Source organism: Heteronotia binoei, chromosome 21 (assembly GCF_032191835.1).
Source record: "Heteronotia binoei isolate CCM8104 ecotype False Entrance Well chromosome 21, APGP_CSIRO_Hbin_v1, whole genome shotgun sequence".
Taxonomy (NCBI): domain Eukaryota; kingdom Metazoa; phylum Chordata; class Lepidosauria; order Squamata; family Gekkonidae; genus Heteronotia; species Heteronotia binoei.
Genome location: NC_083243.1, coordinates 172,651,158 through 172,676,305, shown reverse-complemented (window position 1 = coordinate 172,676,305; position 25,148 = coordinate 172,651,158). Strand labels below are relative to the sequence as shown.

Here is a 25,148-nt window from a genome sequence, read left to right as displayed (position 1 = left end):
AACCAGAGGGCTACTAGATTTTAGGATTAGAGAAGGATCTAGCAATGCATCTGAAAGATATATCCAGTCCCTAAATTGAGAATTGTCATTTTGGGCCCCTAGAAGATCATCAGGAATAGAGCAAGAGTGATATCAAACGCTGTAACTTCTTGAGGTTGGCCTTTCTGGGGAACTTTTAAGGTGTTATTTGGGAACTTTGTTGTTCATGTTCTGTTTCGTAATGGCCACTTGCCAAACACAATAAATTTTTGACTGACTGACTGACAAGTATTGCTGCAGTTTGTCCAGAAACACAAATGCAATTGATCCCGGGGAAGACAGATATTTTTCCAGCTGGGGTTTCATTCATTCTCTATCAGAACCAATTTTCCCAGTGGTTGCTAAACTAGTTTTCAAAGATGATGTTGTTTCGTAATAGAAGCAGGCATAATGATTCCTTGTAACTTTTGGATACGATGTACTAAACTTTTAGCATTTCCTTGAGAAGACTCTGCTTCTATTGCGTATAACTGATTGTGGTTGAGGCAGTCTGCGTAATATTTTTATACAGGCTTTATAATCGCACAGTTTCTTGTTAACTTTGATTTATATTTCTCCAGCGACTCCTGCACAGCTAGATATTTATACGTTGCTGCTTTATTTTTTCCTGATGCTAGACATAAAGGAAAATTAGAGGGAGAGTGTGATTGCCAGAGTTTCGGAGCATTCTGTAATATAAGAGCGGGCATTGACAAAACAATTTTTAAAATCCCTTTGAAAGCTTTTGATCCAATGCTTTCTCTCCAGCACGAACCCTTATGCTGCCCTGGTGAACTGCCTGAGAGCTACCTGGTTAACAGGAAAGACACGCCCGATGGAATATCGGAAGACCCAGCTGGAGGCCCTGAGCCATTTTTTGGCGGAGAATGAAATGGAAATCTTACATGCCTTGAATGTAGACATGCGCAGGGTGAGTATGGAGATGTAGCCAGAAGTTTTGGCTGCACTTCAGTTCTCTTCCATAACAGAGGAACCAGAGACACATGATCCACTTTGGCCCAGAATGGACAACACCAATGCCTTTTTTGCTCTCCCCACAGCCTCCTTTTGAAGGACAAATTGCTGATATTTCCTTAATTAAGAATGAAGTGAACGAAGCACTCAACAACCTGAGCTATTGGATGAAGGATGAGTGTGTGGACAAGAACCTGGTAAGAAGGTCGAGCTGAGAGGGGAGGAAATGTGAACTTGCATAGGAGAGGAAAGTGGTTCTGCGCCTGACTGGTCAGAGTGTCCAGGGGTTGTGCTATATAAACTGCTGTATGGATGTTCCTTTTGAGCAGCAGAAGCCTCCAAGCTGATCACTTTTGCAGCCTAAACCAGGAGTCAAGTGGCACCTAGAAGACTAACTCAATATATTGCAGCATGAGCTTATGTTGCAGAAGTGCCACCAGGCTCCTGCTTGCTGCTACAGACTACCGTGGCTGCCCATCTGGAGTTCTTCTTCTGGAAGGTTCTCCAGCCTAGGTTAATCAGCCACAGTGTTCTGGTGCATTGTCACACATTCAGTGGAGGCGGGGACCGCTTTGATTTTCATGAGTCTGTTATATCAATTAAAGTGTATTAAAATGATGCTTTTCCCGCTTCAGCCGCATAACAGATATGCAGAAATATCACATGAGAAGATCAGAATTGCTTTTAGTGTCATGCATGAAAACATCCTTAAACTAATTTTGATACTTTCTAAGGGAAGTCATGTGCTATTTTCCCAAGTCCTAATCAGACAGTGGAAGCTCCTCTTACTTCAGGGGCTGCTTCCATACAGTTTTACGCACAGCTGTTACGAATACAGAAGAAGAAGAAGATATCGGATTTATATCCTGCCCTCCACTCCGAAGAGTCTTAGAGCGGCTCACAATCTCCTTTACCTTCCTCCCCCACAACAGACACCCTGTGAGGTGGGTGGGGCTGAAGAGGGCTCTCACAGCAGCTGCCCTTTCAAGGACAACCTCTGCCAGGGCTATGGCTGACCCAAGGCCATTCCAGCAGGTGCAAGTGGAGGAGTGGGGAATCAAACCCGGTTCTCCCAGATAAGAGTCCGCACACTTAACCACTACACCAAACTGGCTCTTCTTTGAATACAGAGGCATTTGCAGCAGCAACTGAGCATCCAAGGAAGGAACTTGGAAGGTGGATGAAAAGAGGATGATGTTGTATAGAAGTTCCAAAAATTCCCACTCCAGTTTGGTTGCCAAACTTGATGAAAAACTCTGGGTGGAACCAACCCAAATCTGCCTGATAAACCACATCTGTAGCTTTTTTTGGATTTAAAGCAATACATTATTTCAGAAAATAATAGCACCCCCCCCCCATAAACCTCAACAAATGAAATAGTCACACTTTATACAGTAGTAGCTGGACGTTGCAGAACCTTTTATAAAATAGAAAAAAAAAGACAAGCACCAATCATTCTAATTAGCAAGGCGAGAGGTTAATTTGGAAAGATGAGGGTGCACAATAAGGCCAAGCAAAGCTTCCATGTTGCCAGCTTAATTATTTTTCATTCTCTCCTATTAATTTCATAGACTTTTCTTGTCTTCACCTCCTCATAGGCCACCAAGCTTGACTGTGCCTTTGTTCGCAAGGATCCGTATGGTGTGGTGCTCATAATTTCACCCTTTAACTATCCTTTTCATCTCACCTTGATCCCTATGGTGGGGGCCATTGCAGCTGGTGAGTGAGAAGCTCTCTGAAGGCTGTCCTGTTCCCCCGCAGCAACCATGACCCACAGACCCCTTCAGTCAGCTGGTCTGTTTCCTGTTCAGCAGGGACTCCTGCTGTACTGGCTGGATCCAAGTGGGTGAAGATTTTATACACCTGCTACCATAGCCATGTGTTCTTTTCTCCATCAGGGAACTGCATCATCGTGAAACCTTCAGAGCAAAGCAGCTGCAGTGAAAAGCTCCTGGCTGAAGTGCTGCCTACCTACCTGGACCCGGTGAGTTTCTTAGACCCAACTCTCCTTTATTTCCTCATGCAAGCTTACGTCTTGTTCATGTATATTACCTCTTCCTGTTCTGAAAAATCATGGTTGCCCCAGTTCTCTGGTATGATAGTAAAGGAAAAGTATAGAGTATTTATCAGTTATCCCGTCTCTGTGGAGGGTGCTAGTGAGGGAGACTGCTGCACAGTTTGCAAAGGGCAGATATGCAACTTAGTTATAGTAGGCATGGAGACAATATCAGTCATTGTACATTCATTATAGACTTAACTGCTGTTTTGCATCATTTTGGTAGGTAGAAGCCAGGGCTAGTGACTACTCAGGCTTAACTGGAGTAAAAAGGTGTGTTCTTATGTATGTGAACATGCAATGGAGGAGAAGAGTTCTTTATAGGATGATGCACTTTACTTTTCTCTTTAGGTAAAGTCATTCTATTTCCTCTTAAAATCCTGAAGTGGTTGGGGGGGGGGGGAATTACATCTACAAGCAAACTCTTGTAAATGACCCCAGTACCATTTTTTAAAAAGAAAACCTAAATTGGGTGGAGGAAAACTAGAGTGAAAGCACCGCTCAACCCTTTGCATGCCTGTCACTTCTCTGTTCAGAATTGTTTCCCAGCAGTTTTTATCCCCTATGCAGGATGTGAAAATAGGAATATGTACTTGGGGAAGCATTTAGAGCAAATAAAAGATAGCTGTGGAAAGGGTTCCTCCCCCCCACCCATGCTCTAGATTCTTTTGACTTCCCTGTGCTAAGCATTGGTTCACTTTAAACAACAGTAATGGGTGTTATTGACATGTATTTGTATATAAGCCATATTTCGCCCCTTAACAGACAAGAGAAGTGTGGTTGATGGTTGGGAATAGCCAGTTTTTAAGATCTGTTTGTTGACGAGTCTCTTATTCCACAGGAAACCTTTGCTGTGGTGACAGGTGGTGCTGAACCAACTAGCAAATTACTGGAGAACAAGTTTGATTACATCATGTTTACAGGTGATTTCCCTTTTAATTTACAGGGTAATAATAATAATAATAATAAAATTTATAGAGTAGTTAGGTATTTTTTTAAAAAAATAAAAAGATATTGAGCCTGGCAAAAAGTAATTGGCTTGGCTAATCACTTTTTGCCAGGCTCAATATCTTTTTATTTTTATCAGTTCAGGGATTTGAATCCAATCTCTATTAGATCCCACCAGCTCTCAGTCAGCAATGCCTTGTTGTACCTGTCTGAAAAGCAACTCCATCATGTCTACTCATAGCCCAGCTGAGCTCTGTTAAGTAGCCCATCCCCAGCATTTTGCTTTGCTGAGCTCTGCCTTAGCCCTGTGAATAGTCACTCCGTTCACTGTTGTACCCAGAATTAGATATGTTGGTCTTAAAGGTACCACTGGACTCAGACTTAGATTTCACATCTGTTTGTTAACTCCTTATCTGTATGCTGTTTTGCTGCTATTCACAGGTCTTACCAACTGCTTTAATCCAATCTTAGCTATACTTATTGCTCAATTATTCATGCATCTTGACTTTAACTAGCCCTTATGCATCTTGACTCTAGCTACGCAACTAACCCCAGCCCTCTCCACCTCTATGTCAGGCTTGAGGAAGTCTGTTTCAACATATCTGCAAGCAAAAACTTATACCCAGAATTAAACTGTGTTGGTCTTAAAGATGCCACTGGACTCAACTTTTGTTCTATTACTTCTTTCTGTAATTCTTCTTTAAGTACTATATTTGGTTTTCCTTGGTGCTGAATTCAGGGTGGGTGTATTTGGCATAGCACTTTGCTCACATCTTTGAGAGTGCCCTAAATTTGGCCTTTTTTTTTTTTTTTTTGCAGGGAGTCCCCGTATTGGAAAGATTGTCATGAGTGCAGCAGCCAAACACCTGACGCCGTTAACTCTGGAGCTGGGAGGCCAAAATCCCTGCTATGTGGATTGCTGCTGCAATTTCCAGAATGCAGCCAACAGAATAGTCTGGGGAAAGTTCTTCAATTGTGGCCAGACCTGCCTTGCGCCAGACTATGTGATTTGTACCATTGAAACACAAGAGAGACTGATGCCCTGCCTGCGTCAGGCTATCCGTGAGTTTTATGGCTGCAACCCTCGAGAGTCACCTGACTACGGCCGCATGATCAATGACAAGCATTTCCAGCGCGTCCGTGCGCTCCTGGACTCTGGCCGAGTAGCTATCGGTGGAGAAACAGATGAATGTGACCGTTATATTGGTGAGCAAGTGGCCTAGGGTCTCCAACTTGGGGAATTCCTGGAGATTTGAGGGTGGTGTCTGTGGAAGGCAGAGTTTGGAGAGGAGAGGAAGTTCAATGGGTATGTGATACCATAGACTCCACCCTCCAAAACTCTTATTTCCTCCAGGGGAACTTATCTCTGCCATCTGGAGTTCAGTTGAAATTCTGAGAGCATTCCATGCCCCATCTGAAGGTTGGCAACCATAAAGTGGAGTGGGGGCTAGAGAAGTAGACCCCCTTATTCTATGGCCGGTAGAAATCTTGCTATGATTTCCTCCTGTGAATGAAGATTTGGATGGACCGTGTAGAAAGCCCTGTATGGCAGGGGTTGGTATGGGATGTGGGTTGGAAAAAGCAATTTCAAGGCTGTTGAGAGGCAGGATATGGCAGCAGTATATGAGCATAAACTGGATTGAGGTGCTTATATGAGCATAAACTGGATTGAGAGCCAGTTTGGTGTAGTGGTTAAGTGTGCGGACTCTATCTGGGAGAACCGGGTTTGATTCCCCACTCCTCCACTTGCACCTGCTGGAATGGCCTTGGGTCAGCCATAGCTCTGGCAGAGGTTGTCCTTGAAAGGGCAGCTGCTGTGAGAGCCCTCTCCAGCCCCACCCACCTCACAGGGTGTCTGGGGGAGGAAGGTAAAGGAGATTGTGAGCCACTCTGAGGGTGTTTTCGCACTTACCTTTTACTGGCGCGAGTACCCTCCTGACGCCGGCGAATCTGCAGGGATTTCGCACCAGAAGTGCCGGCGCACCCAGAAGCGCCGGCAACTTCCGTCGCTAAGCCAGCGCAAACGTTTTCCTGCATCTTTGCGATTTCCGTTTGCGCTGGCTTAGCGACGTAAGTTGCCGGCGCTTCTGGGTGCGCCGGCGCTTCTGGTGCGAAATCCCTGCAGATTCGCCGGCGTCAGGAGGATGGTCGCGCCAGTAAAAGGTAAGTGCGAAAACACCCTGAGACTCTTCGGAGTGGAGGGCGGGATATAAATCCAAAATCTTCATCTACCTCACAGGGTGTCTGTTGTGGGGGAGGAAGGGAAAGGAGATTGTGAGCCGCTGTGAGACTCTTCGGAGTGGAGGGCGGGATATAAATCCAATATCTTCTTTTTCTCTTCTGTCCACAGCTCCCACAGTGCTGGCTGATGTGAAGGAATGGGAGCCAGTCATGCAAGAGGAAGTCTTTGGGCCTATCCTGCCCATTTTCATTGTGAGGGACTTGGATGAAGCCATCCAATATATCAACAGCAAGGAACGCCCTCTGGCTCTCTATGCCTTCTCTTGTGACAACAAGGTATGCTTTGGTCTTACAGCTGACTGTAACCAGGGGGCTGAGAATAGGTCACTAGATTGTATACTGTAAATTTAACCCTGCTTCCTTTATTTAATCCTGGCTTTACTCAGATCTTATTCTGCTTTCAAAATATGTTCAGGCTAGGGTTATGCTGAACTGTCATAGGAAGGCCATTCTAGAAGTATCTATGGAACTGCTACTGACAATGTTTCTCTGTATGCTGTCAGTGTTTAAATAGCACATGAATGGAGCTAGGAAAGGAAAGGTCCCCTGTGCAAGCACCAGTCGTTTCCGACTCTGGGGTGATGTTGCTTCCGCGTCGTTTTCACGGCAGACTTTTTACGGGGTGGTTTGCCATTGCCTTCCCCAGTCATCTACACTTTCCCCCCAGCAAGCTGGGTACTCATTTTATTGACCTCGGAAGGATGGAAGGCTGAGTCAACCTCGAACCAGCTACCTGAAAACCCAGCTTCTGCTGGGGATCGAACTCAGGTCGTGAGCAGAGCTTAGGACTGCAGTACTGCAGCTTGAACACTCTGCGCCACGGGGCTCTTCGAATGGAGCTGGAGGTTGCAGTAAATCACTGGAGGTATCCTTGTTTCCCAGTGTTCCCATACAACATTTATGTCTGTGGGCATGTGAAAGACTTTCAGCCCCTTCTCAAGAATGTTTACTCAGATATATCTTACTGGAAGGCATATATAGGATTGCAGCCTGAGAGAGGAGCAGGAAGCTGCGTTCGAACTAGGGTTGCCAGGTTGGTGTTGGAAAATACCTGGAGACTTTGGGGTTGGATCTGGGAGAGGGCAGGGTTTGGGGAGGGGAGGGGCCTTAGCATGGTACGATGCCACAGAGTCCACCCTTCAAAGCAGCCATTTTGATCAGGGGAGCTGACCTCTGCCAGCTGGAGACCAGTTGTAAAAATGGGAAATCTCCAGGCCCCACCTGGAGGCTGGCAACCCTAATTGAAGACAGATGATCTTACACTCCATGTCTCCTCAACACTTGGTTTCTTCATTGCCGAGCTTGGTGCTTGAGCTGAACTGAACTGAAAGGTGGGATTTGTGGGAAGGTGTTAGTTTGGACCCCTTCTGTCTAAACCAGACCAAAATCAGAGTAGCTTGCCAATTATAGATTTTCCCAATACAAAGACTGGAGGAGGTGGTCTCTGGCCCACTTCATGTGTGTGTGTGTGGGGGGGGGGGGGGTAGGGTCAGCCTCACCTTTCCTAGCAACCTTGTATGCTGTGGGTAGGAGTCTTCAATAAAAGTTCTTTTCTCCCACAAGGATCAGTCAGTTTGGGTTGCTGAAGGAACTTTATTCCACCAAACCTGTATTTACCCAGGAAATGCAGATAATTAGGAACTATCCTACAGCAAAAGGGAAATATTGCAGGATTCAGTGGAGAAAGGAACATAAAAACAGTGCTATCTAGAGTTGACTTACACTCTGTTGAGCACCCCTCAGTTCTCCTTGTCCAAGAGGAAATGGGGCAGCCCCTGAACTCCATTGGGTGGGTTTATCCAGGATGTCTCCCACAAAAGCACATGGCATGTTTACCTGACTGTGGTCTGGAAGTTTCCTCCTGTTAGAACAAATTACAACTGTGGGGCTTACTCTCCAGTTCCCACTGCAAAACTATTCACCAATAATATTCCCAGAAGCTTGCTGGCCTCCCTCACCCCAATTTGGTGCTGAGACACCTTTGGTGCCCACAAAGCAAGAGCAGTATCTTTCATAAAGGTGACATAGCAGATACTTCGCTGCCTGGAGCCTGGCTTTCTCAGGTCATGCATCACATTAACCTGACACTCTAGTCTAATCCTTGGAGTGCAGCTGAGGAACTGATTACCCATCCCAGTAAACAGATAGACCTGTATTACTTTAGAATCAGAGCAACACCCATCCCTAACAGGAGACACCAAATTAGTCTCAGCAGGTTCAACATTAGAGAATTTGCCCTGAGTGACAAGCATTAGCCTATGGGTGGTAGGGTTGCCAAGTCCAATTCAAGAAATATCTGGGGACTTTGGGGTGGAGCCAGGAGACTTTGGGGGTGAAGCCAGGAGACATTAGGGGTGGAGCCAAGATCAAGGCTGTGACAAGCATAATTGAACTCCAAACGGAGTTCTGGCCATCACATTTAAAGGGACGGCACACCTTTTCAATTCCTTCCTTACATAGGAAATAATGAAGGATAGGGGCACCTTCTTTTGGGGCTCATAGAATTGGACCCCCTGGTACAATCTTTTTGAAACTTGGGGGGTATTTTGGGGAGAGGCACTAGATGCTATACTGAAAATTTGGTGCCTCTACCCCCCAAAACAGCCCCCCCTCAGAGCCCCAGATACCTGCGGATCAATTCTCCATGATTTTCTATGGGAATAAATCTCCATAGGGAACAATAGAGTTCCCAGCAGACATTTCCCTCCCCTCCCCCCGCTTTCTGACAACCCTGAAGGGGGGGGAGGACCTCCAAACCGGGGGATCCCCTGCCCCCACCTGGGGATTGGCAACCCTAATGGGTGGCTATGCTGTACTGTATGAAATTGAGAATGTATGTTAGAAGTCCAAGTATGTGCAGAGCTAGTCTAATTAAGAAGTTTTAGAAGTAGGAAAGGAACAGTCCCCTGTGCAAGCACCAGTCGTTTCTGACTCTGGGGTAACGTTGCTTTCACAACGTTTTCACGGCAGACTTTTTACGGGGTGGTTTGCCATTGCCTTCCCCAATCATCTACATTTCCCCCCCAGCAAGCTGGGTACTCATTTTACTGACCTCGGAAGGATGGAAAGCTGAGTCAACCTCGAGCCGGCTACCTGGAAACCCAGCTTCCACCGGGGATCGAACTCAGGTCATAAGCAGAGCTTAGGACTGCAGTACTGCAGCCTTAACACTGCGCCACGGGGCTCTTATCCTGGAAGTAGCCCTTTATGCAATTGTTCGAGAAATTATTTGCTTAGCTGTAACTCCTAACCTCTGCTCACGACCTGAGTTTGATCCTGGTGGAAGCTGGGTTCAGGTAGCTGGCTCGAGGTTGACTCAGCCTTCCATCCTTCCGAGAACCCTACATGGCACCAACATGACTCTAGGATTCAGACACATTATGGTTTTACTATAGAGTTCTGCTGAATTCCATAGCATCATAGCGGTATCACACAAGTGGTGTGACATCCCTTCCAGGCATTCACTAGAAGTAATGTTAACACCACTGGGGTAACATCATTCCCCCCATCCCTACTCTCTTCCTCTCCAGCTTCCTGTCAGCCATTTGGCCCAAGTATTATTGAGGCACCTTAAAGACTAACGGATGCATATCTTGTAAAATGTGCTTTGGACCATGAAACCTTATACCATAGTAAATCTGCTAGCATTTGTATGTGGTTCTGCCAACTCAGAATGATACTTCATGCATCTCACAAAGTGGCTTCTAATCAATGAAATACCACAATAAATCTGTTTTTAAGGTACTACAAGACTTTCCCCTCATATCTTCACAAGGGAAAGGGATAGAGATTTCCTTTTTAAACATGATGAAAAGTGAGAATTCAGAGAACCTGCTAAGGTGATTGTTACAGTGCTCCAGCAGTACAGCAATATTTTAGTGCCATTAAAAAAAGAAAAGAAAATGAAACCACCCATATTCAGGATGGGAAGGCAGAGGGAGCAACTTAACCACTACAGTCTGATCATTGAAAAATGGGCTGGAGGTTGATGGGAATAGGTAGGAGAAAGAAAAACCAACAGAAACATTGCTCACAAGGAGAAAGCCATCTCAATATCACCTTCCAGAAACAAGTTGAGGTAAAAGTGTTCTTAAAGAAATGGAAGGAAATGTGTGTGTGTGTGGTGGTGGTGGGGGGGGGGGGGACACAAAAAACCTGAAGTAAAAATTAAAACCACAAAAATACATATGGAAATCAGGGGATAAACCAAAACACTATAGGGCCAAAACCAAAACTAACGCAAAAAAATGTAGAAAAGCTTTAAGACAACAGGTATTATTTTGATGTCTCTGAACTAATAAGCTATTTAAGTTAAAACGAAAATAAGTGTTCATTTCATTTTAACCCTAGATTTTCTTGCATTTGAAGTTTTATTTTAAATGTCTGATCAAATTTTACCATTGCAGTACTGCTGTTGCACAAATCGCTATAGATGCACAGGGCAGCCCACGCTCACAAGGGCTCTTTGTACTCTGTGTATACGAGGGCCAGATTACGAGGGATACCAGTGGAAGGAAGAGGCCTTTCACTGAATAAATGGAATCTTATTGTGGATAAATGTATAACTTCACACTAATCACTCAAGCAAAATCATAACCATAGCTCCACACGCAAGGACCTAAGAAACAGAGAGGTGATCAATAGTGACAAGACAGGGCTGGTTTAGATTAGGGTGATATTTACCTGATCCTGAAGTCTGGAATCCACACGGAGGAAGGAGGGGGAGAGACATGGCTGGCCAGTGGTTCATGTTAAAGGCCCAGACAGAGTCTGTGGGCATGCTCTTATGGGTGCAAGATATGTACAGTTTTGGGGTGCAGAGTGCCAGTTTAAGTATGTTTTGGGGAGCCAGGGATGGTCTGGCCCCAGGTGTAATGAATAACTGGATTCAAGTTGGGTACGTAACGTATATGATGCTTGGCTGGTGTTCTGAGGTCTGGAAATTTGCCAGTCTTAGTGTTTCTATGTGTCAGTGGCTTGATGTTCAATAGGGAAAGCTGCTAGCCCTTCGAAATTACTTCAAAGGGGACAGTGCAGTTTACCAGAGTTAAAGGAGATGGGATTATGGATTAGTAGGATGTAGGACTGCCAAACTCCTGGGCCGGGCAGAGGTTCTCCCACTCGCCAGCCCTCATTGGGACTGTGGGGGGATCCCCTCCCAACATCACTGGCGTGATGATGTCATTCACAAGTGATGTCATCGTGCCAGCAACGTTGCACACTGGCTGCTCTAGGAGCTTCCGGGAAAACTCTATGGTTTTCCCGGATGCTCTAGCAATTTGGGAAGGAAAATCTATGGTACCATAGAGTTTCCTAAAGCATAAAATCTATGGTACCATAGACAGAATCTATGGTGCCATAGAAACTCCTAGAGTGGCCAGCGTGCTATGTCACTGGTGCGATGATGTCACTTGCGAGTGATGTCATCACACTGCACAAGCATATTGCGTGAGAGAAAAGTCCCTCGCTGGAGGCTGCAGGGGACTTGGCAACCCTGGTAGGAAGACAAGGCCAGCTGTCTCTGTTGATTATATCTGTCATGGCATCCTGTGTATGTGCTTACTCTCAGTATGTGCTTACTCTTTTGGCTTGCCTTCCCCTGGGTCTGTCAGGCTGGTTCAAAGATGGAGACCAATTCCCCACTAAGCTTGTTCCAGCATTGAAGCTCTTTTCCCCCTGACACTTCCATCTGATTTCGCACAAGCTGCGTGGGGCTGCGACTTGCCTCACCTCTTTCCTGTGGCAAGCAGAAACCAGTTTTCAGAGGATCTTGCTTGCTGCAGCAAAGAGGCTGGGCAAGTCACAGCCATGCAGCAGCTTGTGCAAAATTGGACAGAAGCATCAGGAGAAAAAGAGCTCCGACGCCAGAACAAGCCTAGTGGGGAATCGGTTGGCGTCTGTGCCGACTGCACATAGCCTGCTTTTGACAGACCACTGTGAGATGGGAGGCCTGGTCTTACTGCCTTTCTGGTTGCCAGGTCCCTCTGTGTTTTGGGGACAGAGAACTTAATGTAGGTATATTTGGGGGAGGTAACACTGCTTGATTACACTTTGAGGAAGTGAGTTAGGCTCAGAGGTCTAATGCAAAATGGGTGGGCATCACACAGACAGAGTTCCCAAAGTTTTCCCTGTAGAGGGAATGGTCTTAATTTTGGAAGACCACAGCTCTGTAGAGCTCTACTGGACGAAATTCACAGGATCCAAGTACCAACTTCTACCCAGTGTCTCTTATGACAGAATTATACTTTGATAGCTTATAAACCGTAAAGGACCAGAAATGTGAGTACTAATAGTCATCTCTTTTGCTTTCCTTAGGTTGTGAACCGGGTATTGGACTGCACCAGCAGCGGTGGTTTCTGTGGCAATGATTGCATAATGCATGCAACTTTGGTCTCCCTGCCATTTGGTGGAGTTGGTATGACTACCCCTCTATCTCCTATGTTGTCCCTGTGTCCTAGCTCTGTATTCCTCCTTCCTGCCAGTCTGGTATTGCCTCCATTCTCATAGCCACCATGTAAGGCTGCATTTGCAGCAGCTCTTCCTCTAAAAATTGTCTCTGGAAGGTAAAACTCTAATCCTGGGTCGTTTTCACATGGTTCAATGCTGTTGAGAAGGGGTTTCCCCCCTGCTTTTTTCCTGCTTCCTCACAGCATTGTGGTTCATTTCACTTCAGATATCTCCACCCATAAGGCAGTTATTTCTCTTGACTCTGTCCTTATGACAGCCATTTCCTTGACCTGTCACTGGGGTCTTTTTTTTTTTTAATTGGCACTTGAATATCATTATAATGATATAATGTTATATAATGTTATGCCACTATGTGTATCAAATTCTCTGAGTCCTCAAACTTCATTTAAAAAATCTCTAGCCTCTTTTGTTGTGAAGATATAAGGGGAAAGGCATGAATGAAAGGTGGAGGAAACTTTTAAAGAGAACACAATTGGAATGTGGAGAACCTGGAACTCATATTGTTATATTGCTATATAAATATAACAATATTTGGGTGCCATTTAAAAAATGAAAAGAGCCTCAGTGACAAGGAGGAGGGTGAAGGGCCACTGCCAGGGACTGGGGCAGGAAGCTGTGGGGAAACCTACCATTTGGAAATCCCATTGTCACTGTACTGTACTTGCAGCAGTGGCAATAAGAGAGTAATCACAGAAGCCTCTCATCATATGGAAACCACCCTAGCAGGTTCCTGAACTGCTCCTGGCACTTTTGCAGTCCTCATGCAACAAGGTGCAATAGGAATCAATCCTAGGAAGTAAGGGCGTTTTCGCACAGGGCTTACCGCAGAGTGACGTCTCTCTTCACCGCGCAGCGTCTGTGCGGATTTCGCACCAACTGCTCCGCAGAACCAGGAAGAGCCGCGAAGTGCCGCGGATTTTGCGTCGCCAATGTAAACCACCAAAAACCAGTTTACATTGGCGACGCAAAAGCCGCGGCTCTTCGCGGCTCTGCGGAGCAGTTGGTGCGAAATCCACGCAGAAGAGGGACGTCGCTCCGGGGTAAGCCCTGTGCGAAAACGCCCTAAGTAAATAATTATGCCAGGCCTCGTGTTAAGCAGCAGATTACTTAATTACTTGGGATGCTTGATCATGAATAGCCCTAAACTGGCAGGGATATCTCCAGCCTTTTGCTTGAAACATTCAACTTGAAACTTTAGGAGTAAACCAGAAATGCTTGTGAGTTTGTGGTTGGAGAGGAAAATTTTAACCCTTGACAGCAGATTAGAATCCTTTTTTCCTGAGCAGATCTCTTAGTGTGAAGGAGTTCTGCTAACCCACCACAGGAAATGTCATGGCTACCTAAGAAGGTGATCTACTATTCATGTGATAAATAATGATAGGGTTCTGAGGCTTCCATGCACGTTGCATTTTTGTAGCATTTACTCCAAAGCAGTATGGCATGCAAAACAATTTCTGACTTGAATCGAATCTGTCGAACCATAGAGCCCATTCTTTTATGCTCCAGTATTCATATTTAGCATGCTGGGTTTTTAAAAAACAATCAGATTCCATGTTTTAAAGGTCTGAGTTGTCATAACTGCTGGAAGGTTTCATTCAAAAATGCCATGCCACTCTTGGTGTGTGAACCAGATCCTTTAGAGCATGATGTGTATATAAATAAAACTGCACCATGCCCGAGTACATCGTCTGCATATGGCTGCTGTAGTCAGGATTTCAAATACAGGCAGGGTTTCTTCTTTAGGGCCAGGCTGTCAGCACTGAAGCTGGATTCCCCCAGGAGCCCAGGATGCCTGGGGGGGTCTGCTTGGGAGTAAGCCCTCACCACAATTGCCAGGCTGCCAGGAAGGAACCTCTACCAAGAATCCACTCAGGGGCTTCTTCCAATTCCACCCCCTCACACACCCTCACTCTGCTGTTCCCAATGGGCTGACCCAGGGCACTAGGAGGGAGCCTGGGGCCAAGTGCACTTTCCTAATGTTGCTGCTTGGCCCGGCTGCCCAGGGCTCCGCAGCAGCTCCAGAGCAGCAGCAACACTATGAGGCCATGTGCAGATGTGGGGCTAGCAGGAACCAAGGTGGTGAAGGCAGTAGGGATAAGGAGGGCTATGGGCCAGACCATTGGTTCTGTGGGTGGCAAGTGAAACACAGCTTAGTTGTCCCAGAGCAGAAAGTGGCAGATGCAACAGTGTCCCCCCCCCCCCCCCCACACCCCAGCTTGGGCATGCTCTGGCCAGGGCCAGATTTACTTATTTTTTTAGTGGAGGCAAAACTAAAAAAAATGGTGTCCCCACTCAAAATATTGTGTGTGGCACACCTGCCACCCCAGGCAAGGTGCCTCCTCACCCCCAAATGGGCAAAGTATCCCGGTCTCCCCCCCCCCCCCAGGCACCCACCCCATCTCTCCTTCCTGGGTCTGTGCACAGACCTGGAAAGGAGAAAGGGGTGGGGAGCGATGTGGCAGCATTTGCTCCGTCCTCGGCACAGACCCAGGAAGGAGAAAAGCGGTGTGGGGGACAGGAAGGAGGGGAAGGCAGGGCGTTCAAGGTCTACTGATCAGCGGAGCCTTTATTGCTCCCCCACCCACCCTCCAGGGGCACCCAATGTGGCGTCTCCTGGACGGCACCTGGGGTGGTTACCCAGCTCATCCCGCTGTTGCCTAGGCCCTGGGAGGAGACCTCTTGTGGACCACAGTGCCAAGTGAGTCCACCACTTGGCAGGGGCTGGAGGGAGCCCATGGGGGGAGGGTAAGTGGTGGGGCCGGGAGCCTGTCCTTGGTTTTTAGGTGGTTGAACCATAGGGTTGCCAGGTCCAATTCAAGAAACATCTGGTGACTTTGGGGGGTGGAGCCAGGAACAAGGGTGTGACAAGCAGAACTGAACTCCAAAGGGAATTCTGGCCACCACATTTAAAGGGACTGCACGCCTTTTAAAAGCCTTCCCTCCGCTGGAAATAATGAAGGATAGGGACACCTTTTGGGGGGGCTCATAGAATTGGATCCCCTGGTCCAATCATTTTGAAACTTGGGGGATGTTTTGAGGAGAGGCACAGGATGCTGTGCTGAAAATATGGTGCCTCTACCTCAAAAAAAGCACCCCCAGAGCCCCAGATGCCCACAGATAAATTCTCCATTTTACCCTATGGGAATCGGTCCCCATAGGGAATAATGGAGTGCCCAGCAGACATTTCCCTCCCCCCCCTCTTTCTGATGACTCTGAAGTGGGGGCCCCTCCAAACCAGGAAATCCCCTACCCCCACCTGGGGATTGGCAACCCTATCGAGCCAGGACACTGTGGGCCCGTTAGAGATAGACAAGAGGTAGGCTGCTCTTGTTCCCTGGGTCTAGCTGACTTTTATTGAATTATCTTTAGCCACCTCTCAGAGATAAAATGTAATGTTTGAACAAGCTTGAAAACAGAGTGCAGTGTAAATGTCAGCAACGCTATATGGGAACACTTGCAATCCTGACTAGGTGAGAATAGGGTTGCCAAGTCCAATTCAAGAAATATCTGGGGACTTTGGGGGTGGAGCCAGGAGACTTTGGGGATGGAACCAAGATCAAGGCTGTGACAAGCATAATTGAACTCCAAAGGGAGTTCTGGCCATCACATTGAAAGGGACGGCACACCTTTTCAATGCCTTCCTTCCATAGGAAATAATGAAGGATAGGGGCACCTTCTTTTGGGGCTCACAGAACTGGGCCCCCTGATCCAATCTTTTTGAAACTTGGGGGGGTATTTTGGGGAGAGGCACTAGATGCTATACTGAAAATTTGGTGCCTCTGCCCCAAAAAACAGCCCCCCCTAGAGCCCCAGATACTCACGGATCAATTCTTCCCATATATTCCCATATATGGGAATAAATCTCCATAGGGAATAACAGAGTTCCCAGCAGACATTTCCCTCCCCTCCCCCGCTTTCTGACAACCCTGAAGCAGGGGGAGGGTCTCCAAACCGGGGATTGGCAACCCTAGGTGAGAAGAATGGGTGGAGGGGCTATGCCCGGGCTGTGTGGCCAACATGAAAGCTCTGTCGTAGGACAGCATTTGATTTGCCTACTTTCTTTGTGACATCTGTTGCAGGATACAGTGGATTTGGCATGTATCATGGCAAGTACGGCTTTGACACTTTCACTCACCACCGTGGCTGCCTCTCGCGCTGCATGGGCCTCGAAGCAATCAACTGCATACGCTACCCACCCTACAGCCAGCGCAAGTTGGACCTGCTGGTCGCCGCAACAGAAGTGAGGCGCAAGGGCTTTTGCACCCTGCTGTGAACACTCAACACAGCCAAGGCCTTCTGTTCCTAGGGGCTGCTACTAGGAACTGAGCTGGGGAGAAGGAGGGTTTCTGTTTGGTGTAGTGGTTAAGTGTGCGGACTCTTATCTGGGAGAACCGGGTTTGATTCCCCACTCCTCCACTTGCACCTGCTGAGATGGCCTTGGGTCAGTCATAGCTCTGGCAGAGGTTGTCCTTGAAAGGGCGGCTGCTGTGAGAGTCCTCTCAGCCCCACCCACCTCACAGGGTGTTTGTTGTGGGGGGGGGGGAAGGTAGAGGAGATTGTGACCGCTCTGAGACTGAGATTCAGAGTATGGGGCGGGATATAAATCCAAAATCTTCTTCTTCTTCTATCTCCTCTGCTGTCTCTAGAATGTAATCATGCCTCTTCAAAAGACCCCTGCCAAGGCTTTGCGTTTTAAAGAAACTTTACTCATTATCTTGGCTCCTTGTCAAACACTTTACCTCTCACTTGATACCCCTTACAGTCTAAGTCTTGAAGGTGCCATGTGGAGGACTGGGGTGGACACATTTGTGTTGCTCCTGTCTTTCTTTGCCAGGTGCTAGGAAGGATAAGAAAAGGCAAAAGGACTAGTAAATGTGTTTTGATGCATTTGCACAATTTTTATTTTATTTTATTTATTATTACATTTATATCCCGCCTTCCCTTGAGGGTGCCTTACAGCAGTTAAAATCAGATACAATAAATATAATACAAAGAAACCCTCACAATATGAATTCATACATGTTAAACAGGGTCTGGCGTCTACACATGCTGTCCTGGGCATGAGATGATACACTGGCTCATTCAGAAGATGCCACAACAGTCTCTAAGGGGAACAGCTCACACAGGCCTGTAGAGCCAAAGCAAAACCACTGTGTACACAAAAATAAACAAGAAATAACTACAGTTTCCAAATTATTTATAAAGATACCACAAATATACAAATATACAGGACGTTTCTATGAGGGGGTGGATCCCACAATGAATTTCAAGAGAGGCTCCAAGGAGAATGCTAAGAGTCCATTCAAAAAAGCTTCCCCTGGAAATTCAAATGCAGTCAATTTCAAAAGCTGTGGTTGATCCAATCTCCCAAAACAAAGGCTCCAAAGGTACTGTGTTCCCTTTACGTGTTTGTTGACTTCGTATCCCACATATTCCAAAAGGCACAAGCTCATGTATATCATGTATAGTTGTGGTCTCTTTATAAATAATTTGGACACTGTACTTATTGTTAATTTATTTTTGTGTACACAGTGGTTTTGCTTTGGCTCAATCGTAGTGTAGCCACTTTGTTCCCTTTCACATAGGCCATGTAGGCAGGGGAGGCCAAAGTTGTGCAGACATCTGCTGCCTCAGCCAAAAGCCTGGCAGAACAGCTATGTTTCACAGGCCCTGTGGAATAGCATAAAATCCTGCAGGGCCCTGATCTCGTGGGAGCATGTTCCACCAGGCTGGGGCCAGGGCAGAAAAGGCCCTGGCCCTGGTCAAGACTAAACAGATGTCCTTCTGACCAAGAACTACCAGCAGATGTTATTCAGTAGAGCACAGAGCTCTCCGGAACTCATAAGGGAAGAGGCAGTCCTGAAAATATGATTGTAGCAGGCCATAAAGGGCTTTGAAATTAACACCATAATCTTGAAGCAGATCCGGTATTTGACTGGCAGCCAGTGCAGCTGGCATAGCACCAGCTGAATGCACGCCTGAATAGCTGCTGCAATCAGAAGGTGCTCTGTTGCATTCTGCACAAGCAATTTCTGGATCAGATTCAAGTGCAGCCCTGTGTAGAGTGCATTACAATAAGCCGGTCTGGAAGTGACCCTTGCACGGATCATTGTAGCTAAGACACGGGAAGGAGACATAGGGGACCAGCTTCCTGAGCAGCTGAAGGTGATAAAAGACTGATCTAGCAGCTGTGGTGACCTGGGCCTCCACTGACAGAAAGGGAGCCCGGATCACCCCCAGGCTCCTCATACTTAGCACTGGTGACAACGACACTCTGCTGAGAGCTGGGAGCCTGATTTTACTCCTACACTGAATTTTCTACTGTTTGAACCAGCCAGTACAGTTAACTAGAGACTGCAGGGCACTGGTTTAAGATTGCACTTTGAATGATTTTATGAAAACTAGTCCTGCATCTGATGTAGTATCTATGGGACCCGCTCATTCTCAAGAGGACTATTCCACTTATTTGGTGATACAGTCATCTACATTAGCATAACCATATTAGGACAGTAAAAGCAGAAGATTGTCATTGTTTTTAAAGTTTTAATGTAATTGAATGTCATATTTTTAAAAGATTTTAATGTTAATGCTGTAACTCGCCCTGAGCCCAATAAAATAAATAAAGAACAGATACCGACTGCCTAGTGTCTGCCGACATCTGTTTAGTCTTGACCAGGGCCAGGGCCTTTTCTGCCCTGGCCCCAGCCTGGTGGAACATGCTCCCACTTGAGATCAGGGCCCTGCAGGATTTTATGCTATTCCACAGGGCCTGTGAAACATAGCTGTTCTGCCAGCTATATATAGGTGAATGGGTAATGGCTAAATCATTTAGGCAGTTTAATTCCAAACTGATTCAGAAGTAAAATGCAAACAGACTCCTTCTGTCACTCATATATTTTCCATGTAGCCATGCTTCCTTTCATAAACATAACTTTTCTGGTAGGTCATATTTCCTGCACTATCACTTTCTGCACAGTAATCATATCCTGCTCTCAGTTTTCTCATCCATAACTACACCTAAGCACTCAGAAATAAATTAAATTCAAAAGGATCCTTCTTAGTAACTCAGGCTTGTAGCCTTAGTGACATTTCTTGCACAGCTCTGTTTGCAAATAAGTTTCTTTTTGCTTGTATAATAAAGATTTCTTGACTCTCTTTACTATTATTTGCATATATATATAGTTTGTAAGCTTGTGTGAAATGGCAGCCTTTTGCTCACTATCCAAGATTCAGATCATCAGAATACCCAGACCTACTGAATATCTGAATCCACTTTGCATCTTCCGCATTTCCAGTGAGTGTATCATATGAAAACTGGCAATGGTTTTGATGTCCACCTCACCAAGTCTAACATCTAACCCCCTGGTTAGATGTTCATTTGACTAGACTGGCGTGGTAAAGCACTATGACAGATTGGCCTCCAGTTTCTTTCTCCAGGCAAAAAATGGAAAAACACCTCTCCTCAGAAACTGAATCCTAACAGATTCATCCATGGGGGGTGGGGGAGAGAGTTTGTATCCAGTGTAATCGACCAGGGCAAATAAAACACTTTTGTCCTGAATGAGGAAATTTTTTTACCTCAGAGTACCCAAAGATACACAAAGTGGTCACCACTGTTGGAATATGGTGATGCTTGTGTACAAAGACGAGGAAAGACGATCCTGCAGCAGTCTCTAGCTAGACAGGACTGTAGGGGGAGTACCTTTTTTCTAAAGAGGCTTCTCCTTCTGTGCCTGCAGAATGCTACTTTTAATCTAGATCACTCAGTTAGTGGCCCTTTCTGCACAGAGCTTTCCCTCACACCACTCCACGGTATATTTGTTGTTCTGCAGTGCCTCCCACTTTTGCCTCACTATATATTTTTAATTCTGCATTGCCTCTGAGTTCTGCTGCACATTTTCACTGATTTTTTTTTATTCTGCATTGTTCAGCTGTCACTTCGGTTTCCCTGGGTTTTTTGAATGCTGTTTTGCTGCGACTTTTCCTGCCCTCCCCCCATACTCATGCCAGAATATATGAATGCAGAAACATTTCCTTGGATTTTATCTCCCCTGTCCCTTTCGCCTTGGAAGCCACTCCTCTGCCCACTCCGTTCTGTGTCCTCCAGGGGAGTGCATTGTTGCACTTGCAACTGAAGGGAAAGTATTGCATACATGCATTGAATGGGGCTTCCACTCTAGAGGTTGCCAAATATTTTTATGTTTGCAAGCACAGGGACAAAAGCCAGAATGCTCTCTGCATTCTGTAAAATGGCCAGGGCTCTGAACTCACCTCTGCCGGTTGCAGATGGTGCAGGGAGGCGATCAGCAGCATGGTTGGGCTCCATGCATATGGCTCGATGCAGAGCTAGAGGCAGAAGGAGGGGAGGAAATGAAACATCTGTTTTTTTTATTGGACTCCTTCTTGCAAGTTGAAAAACTGTTCTCTGGAAGTGTTTCTCCTGGAAAAAAATGTCTTCCCCACCTGCCACTTGGAGGAACCACGTCCCCACCAGCTCTGGCTGCAACTCCACAAACACCACCATGGTGGATGCCAACACCACCAAAGCACAAAATGAACAACAGACCAGCTATCCTGTGAACTTGCATCGCTGTAGGGGTCACTCATGCCTGGACTAGCCCAGTGATGGCAAGCAGAAGGGCGGGGGGGAGTGAGCAGGAGAGAAGGGAGAGGCTTTGGAGTGCCCCAGCACTTGCGTGTCAGCTTGGCCAAGTTGGTGGCCATTTCCTTGTGTCAGTTGCATTCATAGAACTGAACAAAGAGGTTTTAAATGGGAGGTGCAAGGTTTTCTATCATTTATTTTATTTTTTATTTTTTTGTGAGTTTCCTGTAGGCACAACAAATCTATTCTTTGTTCTTTAGCCATTTTAATTACTCTGAATCTCTTAAGATTTGATGATAGACCATTCGCGTTCAGTGAAAGGACTCTTAAAGATCTATCCATTCTCTTTATATGTAACAGACTTGGGCCCTAATGGCTGAGGGTATCTTTCTATACTTCTTACTGAACCCCCCCCCCCATTCCCTTCCCCTGTGGCACAGACAACTTCCTGGATGAAACCATCATCCTGTCTTCCACCTTCCAGGGGGCACGCATCCCGCCCTCCCCTTCAAGCTTATAGCTAAATTTAGCTCAAAATATTTTATACTTCCCTTTAGTAGTCCGTTCTTGGCCTTTTCTCTTGTCTACTTGAGCTTCCTTCTCCCGGGTCCACACCGAGCTCCACTGTTTCTTCTTCTTCTTCCTCTCTCGGGTCTCTCGGGTCTCTTAGGTCGTCTGTGGCGATGCCCAGGCGAGTGAGGAGATCTCTTGCTTCTTTAGGGTTGTGGGCCACCAGCCTTTTTTCATCTTTAAAAATAATTATTGAGGAGGGGTACCCCCAAGAGAATTTAATCTTGTTGTCATATAATTTTTGCCCAAAGGGTCTCATTAGCCTTCTCTTTCTGATGGTTTCCTGGCAGAAGTCTTCTCTCACCCAAACTTTCCTTCCTCTAAAAGAAAGGTCTTTCCTTTTTTTCAAAGTCTTGAAAACTGTCTGCTGAGTCTTTTCTCTTGAAAATTTAATTATGACTTCCCTTGGGGCACCCCCATCTTGTCTCCTTTGCAGTCTATGAGCTCTCTCAATATCCTGAGATTGCAGAGTGACTCCTTGCTCACCCATCCAGTCTATAAGGGTTCCTTCCAGGAGCTTATTATTTATTTCCTCTGAAATTCCACCCAGGATCAGATTCGCTCTTCTGTTATGATCAGAGAGCTCTGTAAGCAAAGGATGGGGTGGGGATGGACAAACAAAGTAAAGGAGGGTGATCGTCAGCACTGGGATTGACACCGGGATGGTGAAGGTTTGAAAATGTTTCTCCATGGAATGTTTCAGGGGACAATTTTTTTTTTGAGGGGGGATATCTTGGCAATCTCTGGAAGCCTAGCATTAAAATGGTACCTCCTTGTTTTAAAATTCTAAAAAAAAATCCTTGGGATGCCATCCCTCCTGAACAGGGAGGAGAGGATATGGATGGAATCTATGACAGACTCTCACCACAATTAAGGATACATCAATCTCCAATTCTGACATATTTATAACCTTTGGTAAGTTTTTCTCCTCAGTTGAACCCAAATAGATGATAACCACGTATATACAAAGCTCATTATTCTTTTGATCTGTTAAAAACACCTTCATTATTCTAGATGCTAATTGACTGCCCAGATGTATGGCTGTTATTTCTATTTTCATTCCATTGTATCTGAAGAAATGTGCTTGCGCATGAAAGTTCATACCTAGAATAAAATGTTGGTGGTCTTAAAGATTCCACTGAACTCCAACTTTGTTCTATTGCTTCAGATTAGCACAGCCGCCCACCTGGATCTGTGTTAAAAGACATCCTTGTAAGAATTAAGAATCCCTATCCTATTTCAGATCACCATAGTAGGGAAGTAGGAAGTAGGGAAAAATCCTGGAGATCTCACTTGTTTGGGTATTCAGGCCAACGTAGGCTTCTTCCTGCCAGCTCTTGGTATCTTGGTAAATGTGGGCCAAGCTTTATTTCCAGTGGATACACATTGAGCACATAACACTGATTTCAGAAAAAGAATAAATTGTCTTTAATTGTATAAGTAGACATTGGTGAAAGAAAGAGAGGAGGGAAGGGAAGGGAAGGGAAGGGAAGGGAAGGGAAGGGAAGGGAAGGAAGGAAGGAAGGAAGGAAGGAAGGAAGGAAGGAAGGAAGGAAGGAAGGAAGGAAGGAAGGAAGGAAGGAAGGAAGGAAGGAAGGAAGGAAGGAAGGAAGGAAGGAAGGAAGGAAGGAAGGAACAACTGACTAGCAACATTAGAGTAAAAGAAAATAGGCACTTAAATTTAATTCCTTATCCCTACATCTAAAATGTATCCCTGTGATGTTAAACAGACGGGCGGACTAATATTAAAGCTTCCAGATTTGTGGTTCAGGCTTCATTCATATACACTTACGTTTCTCTATCTAAGCAGTGCCCAAACTGTGTCTTGGGAGCCACATGTGGCTCTTTCACATATATTGTGTGGCTCTCAAAGTCCCCACCACCCTGTTGGCCGGCTTGGAGAAGGCATTTGTCTCTTTTAATCATTTCTTCAAGTGCATCGGAGAATGCATTTAAAGTAAGTTACAAGAATCTTAAAAGACTATGATTTGGAGAAATTTAGGAAGGAATGGGAGAAATTTCAAAACTATGTTGAAAAACAATGGAAAGTAAGGGGACACTTAGTGATTTTTGATAAAAGCTGAAGGAGGTGGAATAATAGACTAGAATTTACAAAGGGAAAATTTTCTTATTGAAAAATGAAGACGAACTTATAGAGTTAACTTTTCTTATTTTATATTTGTATTTCTTACGTATTGATATAAGGTTCTAAAATGGGGGTTCTTGATTTGTTAAGCTACCTTGTTTCTTTTTTTCTTTAATTTTAAAACACCGGCAGGGGTCAAGAAAAAGAGAGGGAGGAGAAGGAAGGAAAAGCGATTTATTGTTTTTATTTTGTATTATTTTAATTTTTTTTATAGATTTCTATAACAATATATTGCTAATTAATAAAATTGTTTGAAACGAGAATGCATTTAAAGTTGCTTTCAAACTCTGATGTTTATTCTATTTGGCTCTTACGTTAAGCAAGTTTGGCCACCACTGCTCATGGTTCCTCCCACCCTTCGTCTCTTTCTTTTTCTTTCTTTCTTTCTTTCTTTCTTTCTTTCTTTCTTTCTTTCTTTCTTTCTTTCTTTCTTTCTTTCTTTCTTTCTTTCTTTCTTTCTTTCTTTCTTTCTTTCTTTCTTTCTTTCTTTCTTTCTTTCTTTCTTTCTTTCTGTTTGGTGTAGTGATTAAGTGCATGAACTCTTATCTAGGAGAAATGGATTTGATTCCCCACTCCTCCACTTCCACCTGCTGGAATGGCCTTGGGTTAGCCATAGCTATCGCAGAGGTTGTCCTTGAAAGGGCAGCTGCTGTGAGAGCCCTCTCAGTCCCACCCACTGCACAGGGTGTCTGTTGTGGGGGGAGAAGATATGGGAGATTGTAAGCCGATCTGAGTCTCTGATTCAGAGAAAAGGGTAGGGTATAAATCTTCCTTCCTTCCTTCCTTCCTTCCTTCCTTCCTTCCTTCCTTCCTTCCTTCCTTCCTTCCTTCCTTCCTTCCTCCTTTTCTTTTCTTTTCTTTTCTTTTCTTTTCTTTTCTTTTCTTTTCTTTTCTTCTACTTATACAATAAGAGACAATTTATTCTTACAGTAAGCCCTGTAAGAAGAGCCCTGTAAGATCTTGGAGGATTGGCTACATCAGGGGTATGTGGCCTAATATGCAAAGGAGTCCCTGCTCCAAAGAAAGCCCTGGTGGTCTCCCATCCAAATGGGGACCAGTGCTACTTTCCAAGTGCTTATATTCCAGTGCTTATCTTCTGAAATCTCACAAGATCACGCTCACTT

General features: G+C 45.4%; 1 protein-coding gene across 1 annotated transcript; it reads left to right on the top strand.

The window, feature by feature from the left end:
• The first annotated feature begins 787 nt into the window (after positions 1-787).
• Positions 788-17,028, top strand: LOC132589166 (aldehyde dehydrogenase family 3 member B1-like). Its single transcript, XM_060261846.1, has 9 exons — positions 788-949; positions 1,080-1,190; positions 2,592-2,712; positions 2,892-2,977; positions 3,891-3,972; positions 4,817-5,203; positions 6,348-6,514; positions 12,554-12,653; positions 16,786-17,028. The coding sequence occupies exons 1-9, from the start codon at positions 854-856 to the stop codon at positions 16,977-16,979; spliced, it is 1,344 nt and encodes a 447-aa protein (XP_060117829.1). The 5' UTR covers positions 788-853; the 3' UTR covers positions 16,980-17,028.
• The last annotated feature ends 8,120 nt before the right edge of the window (positions 17,029-25,148 follow it).

What these genes read in the sequence shown, in the direction of transcription:
- LOC132589166 (XM_060261846.1), top strand. Translation starts at nt 854, where the DNA reads ATGGAATATCGGAAGACCCAGCTGGAGGCCCTGAGCCATTTTTTGGCG. An exon ending in TGAATGTAGACATGCGCAGG is followed by an intron (nt 950 to 1,079) that starts GTGAGTATGGAG and finishes CTCTCCCCACAG; the next exon opens with CCTCCTTTTGAAGGACAAAT. An exon ending in CCTTCTCTTGTGACAACAAG is followed by an intron (nt 6,515 to 12,553) that starts GTATGCTTTGGT and finishes TGCTTTCCTTAG; the next exon opens with GTTGTGAACCGGGTATTGGA.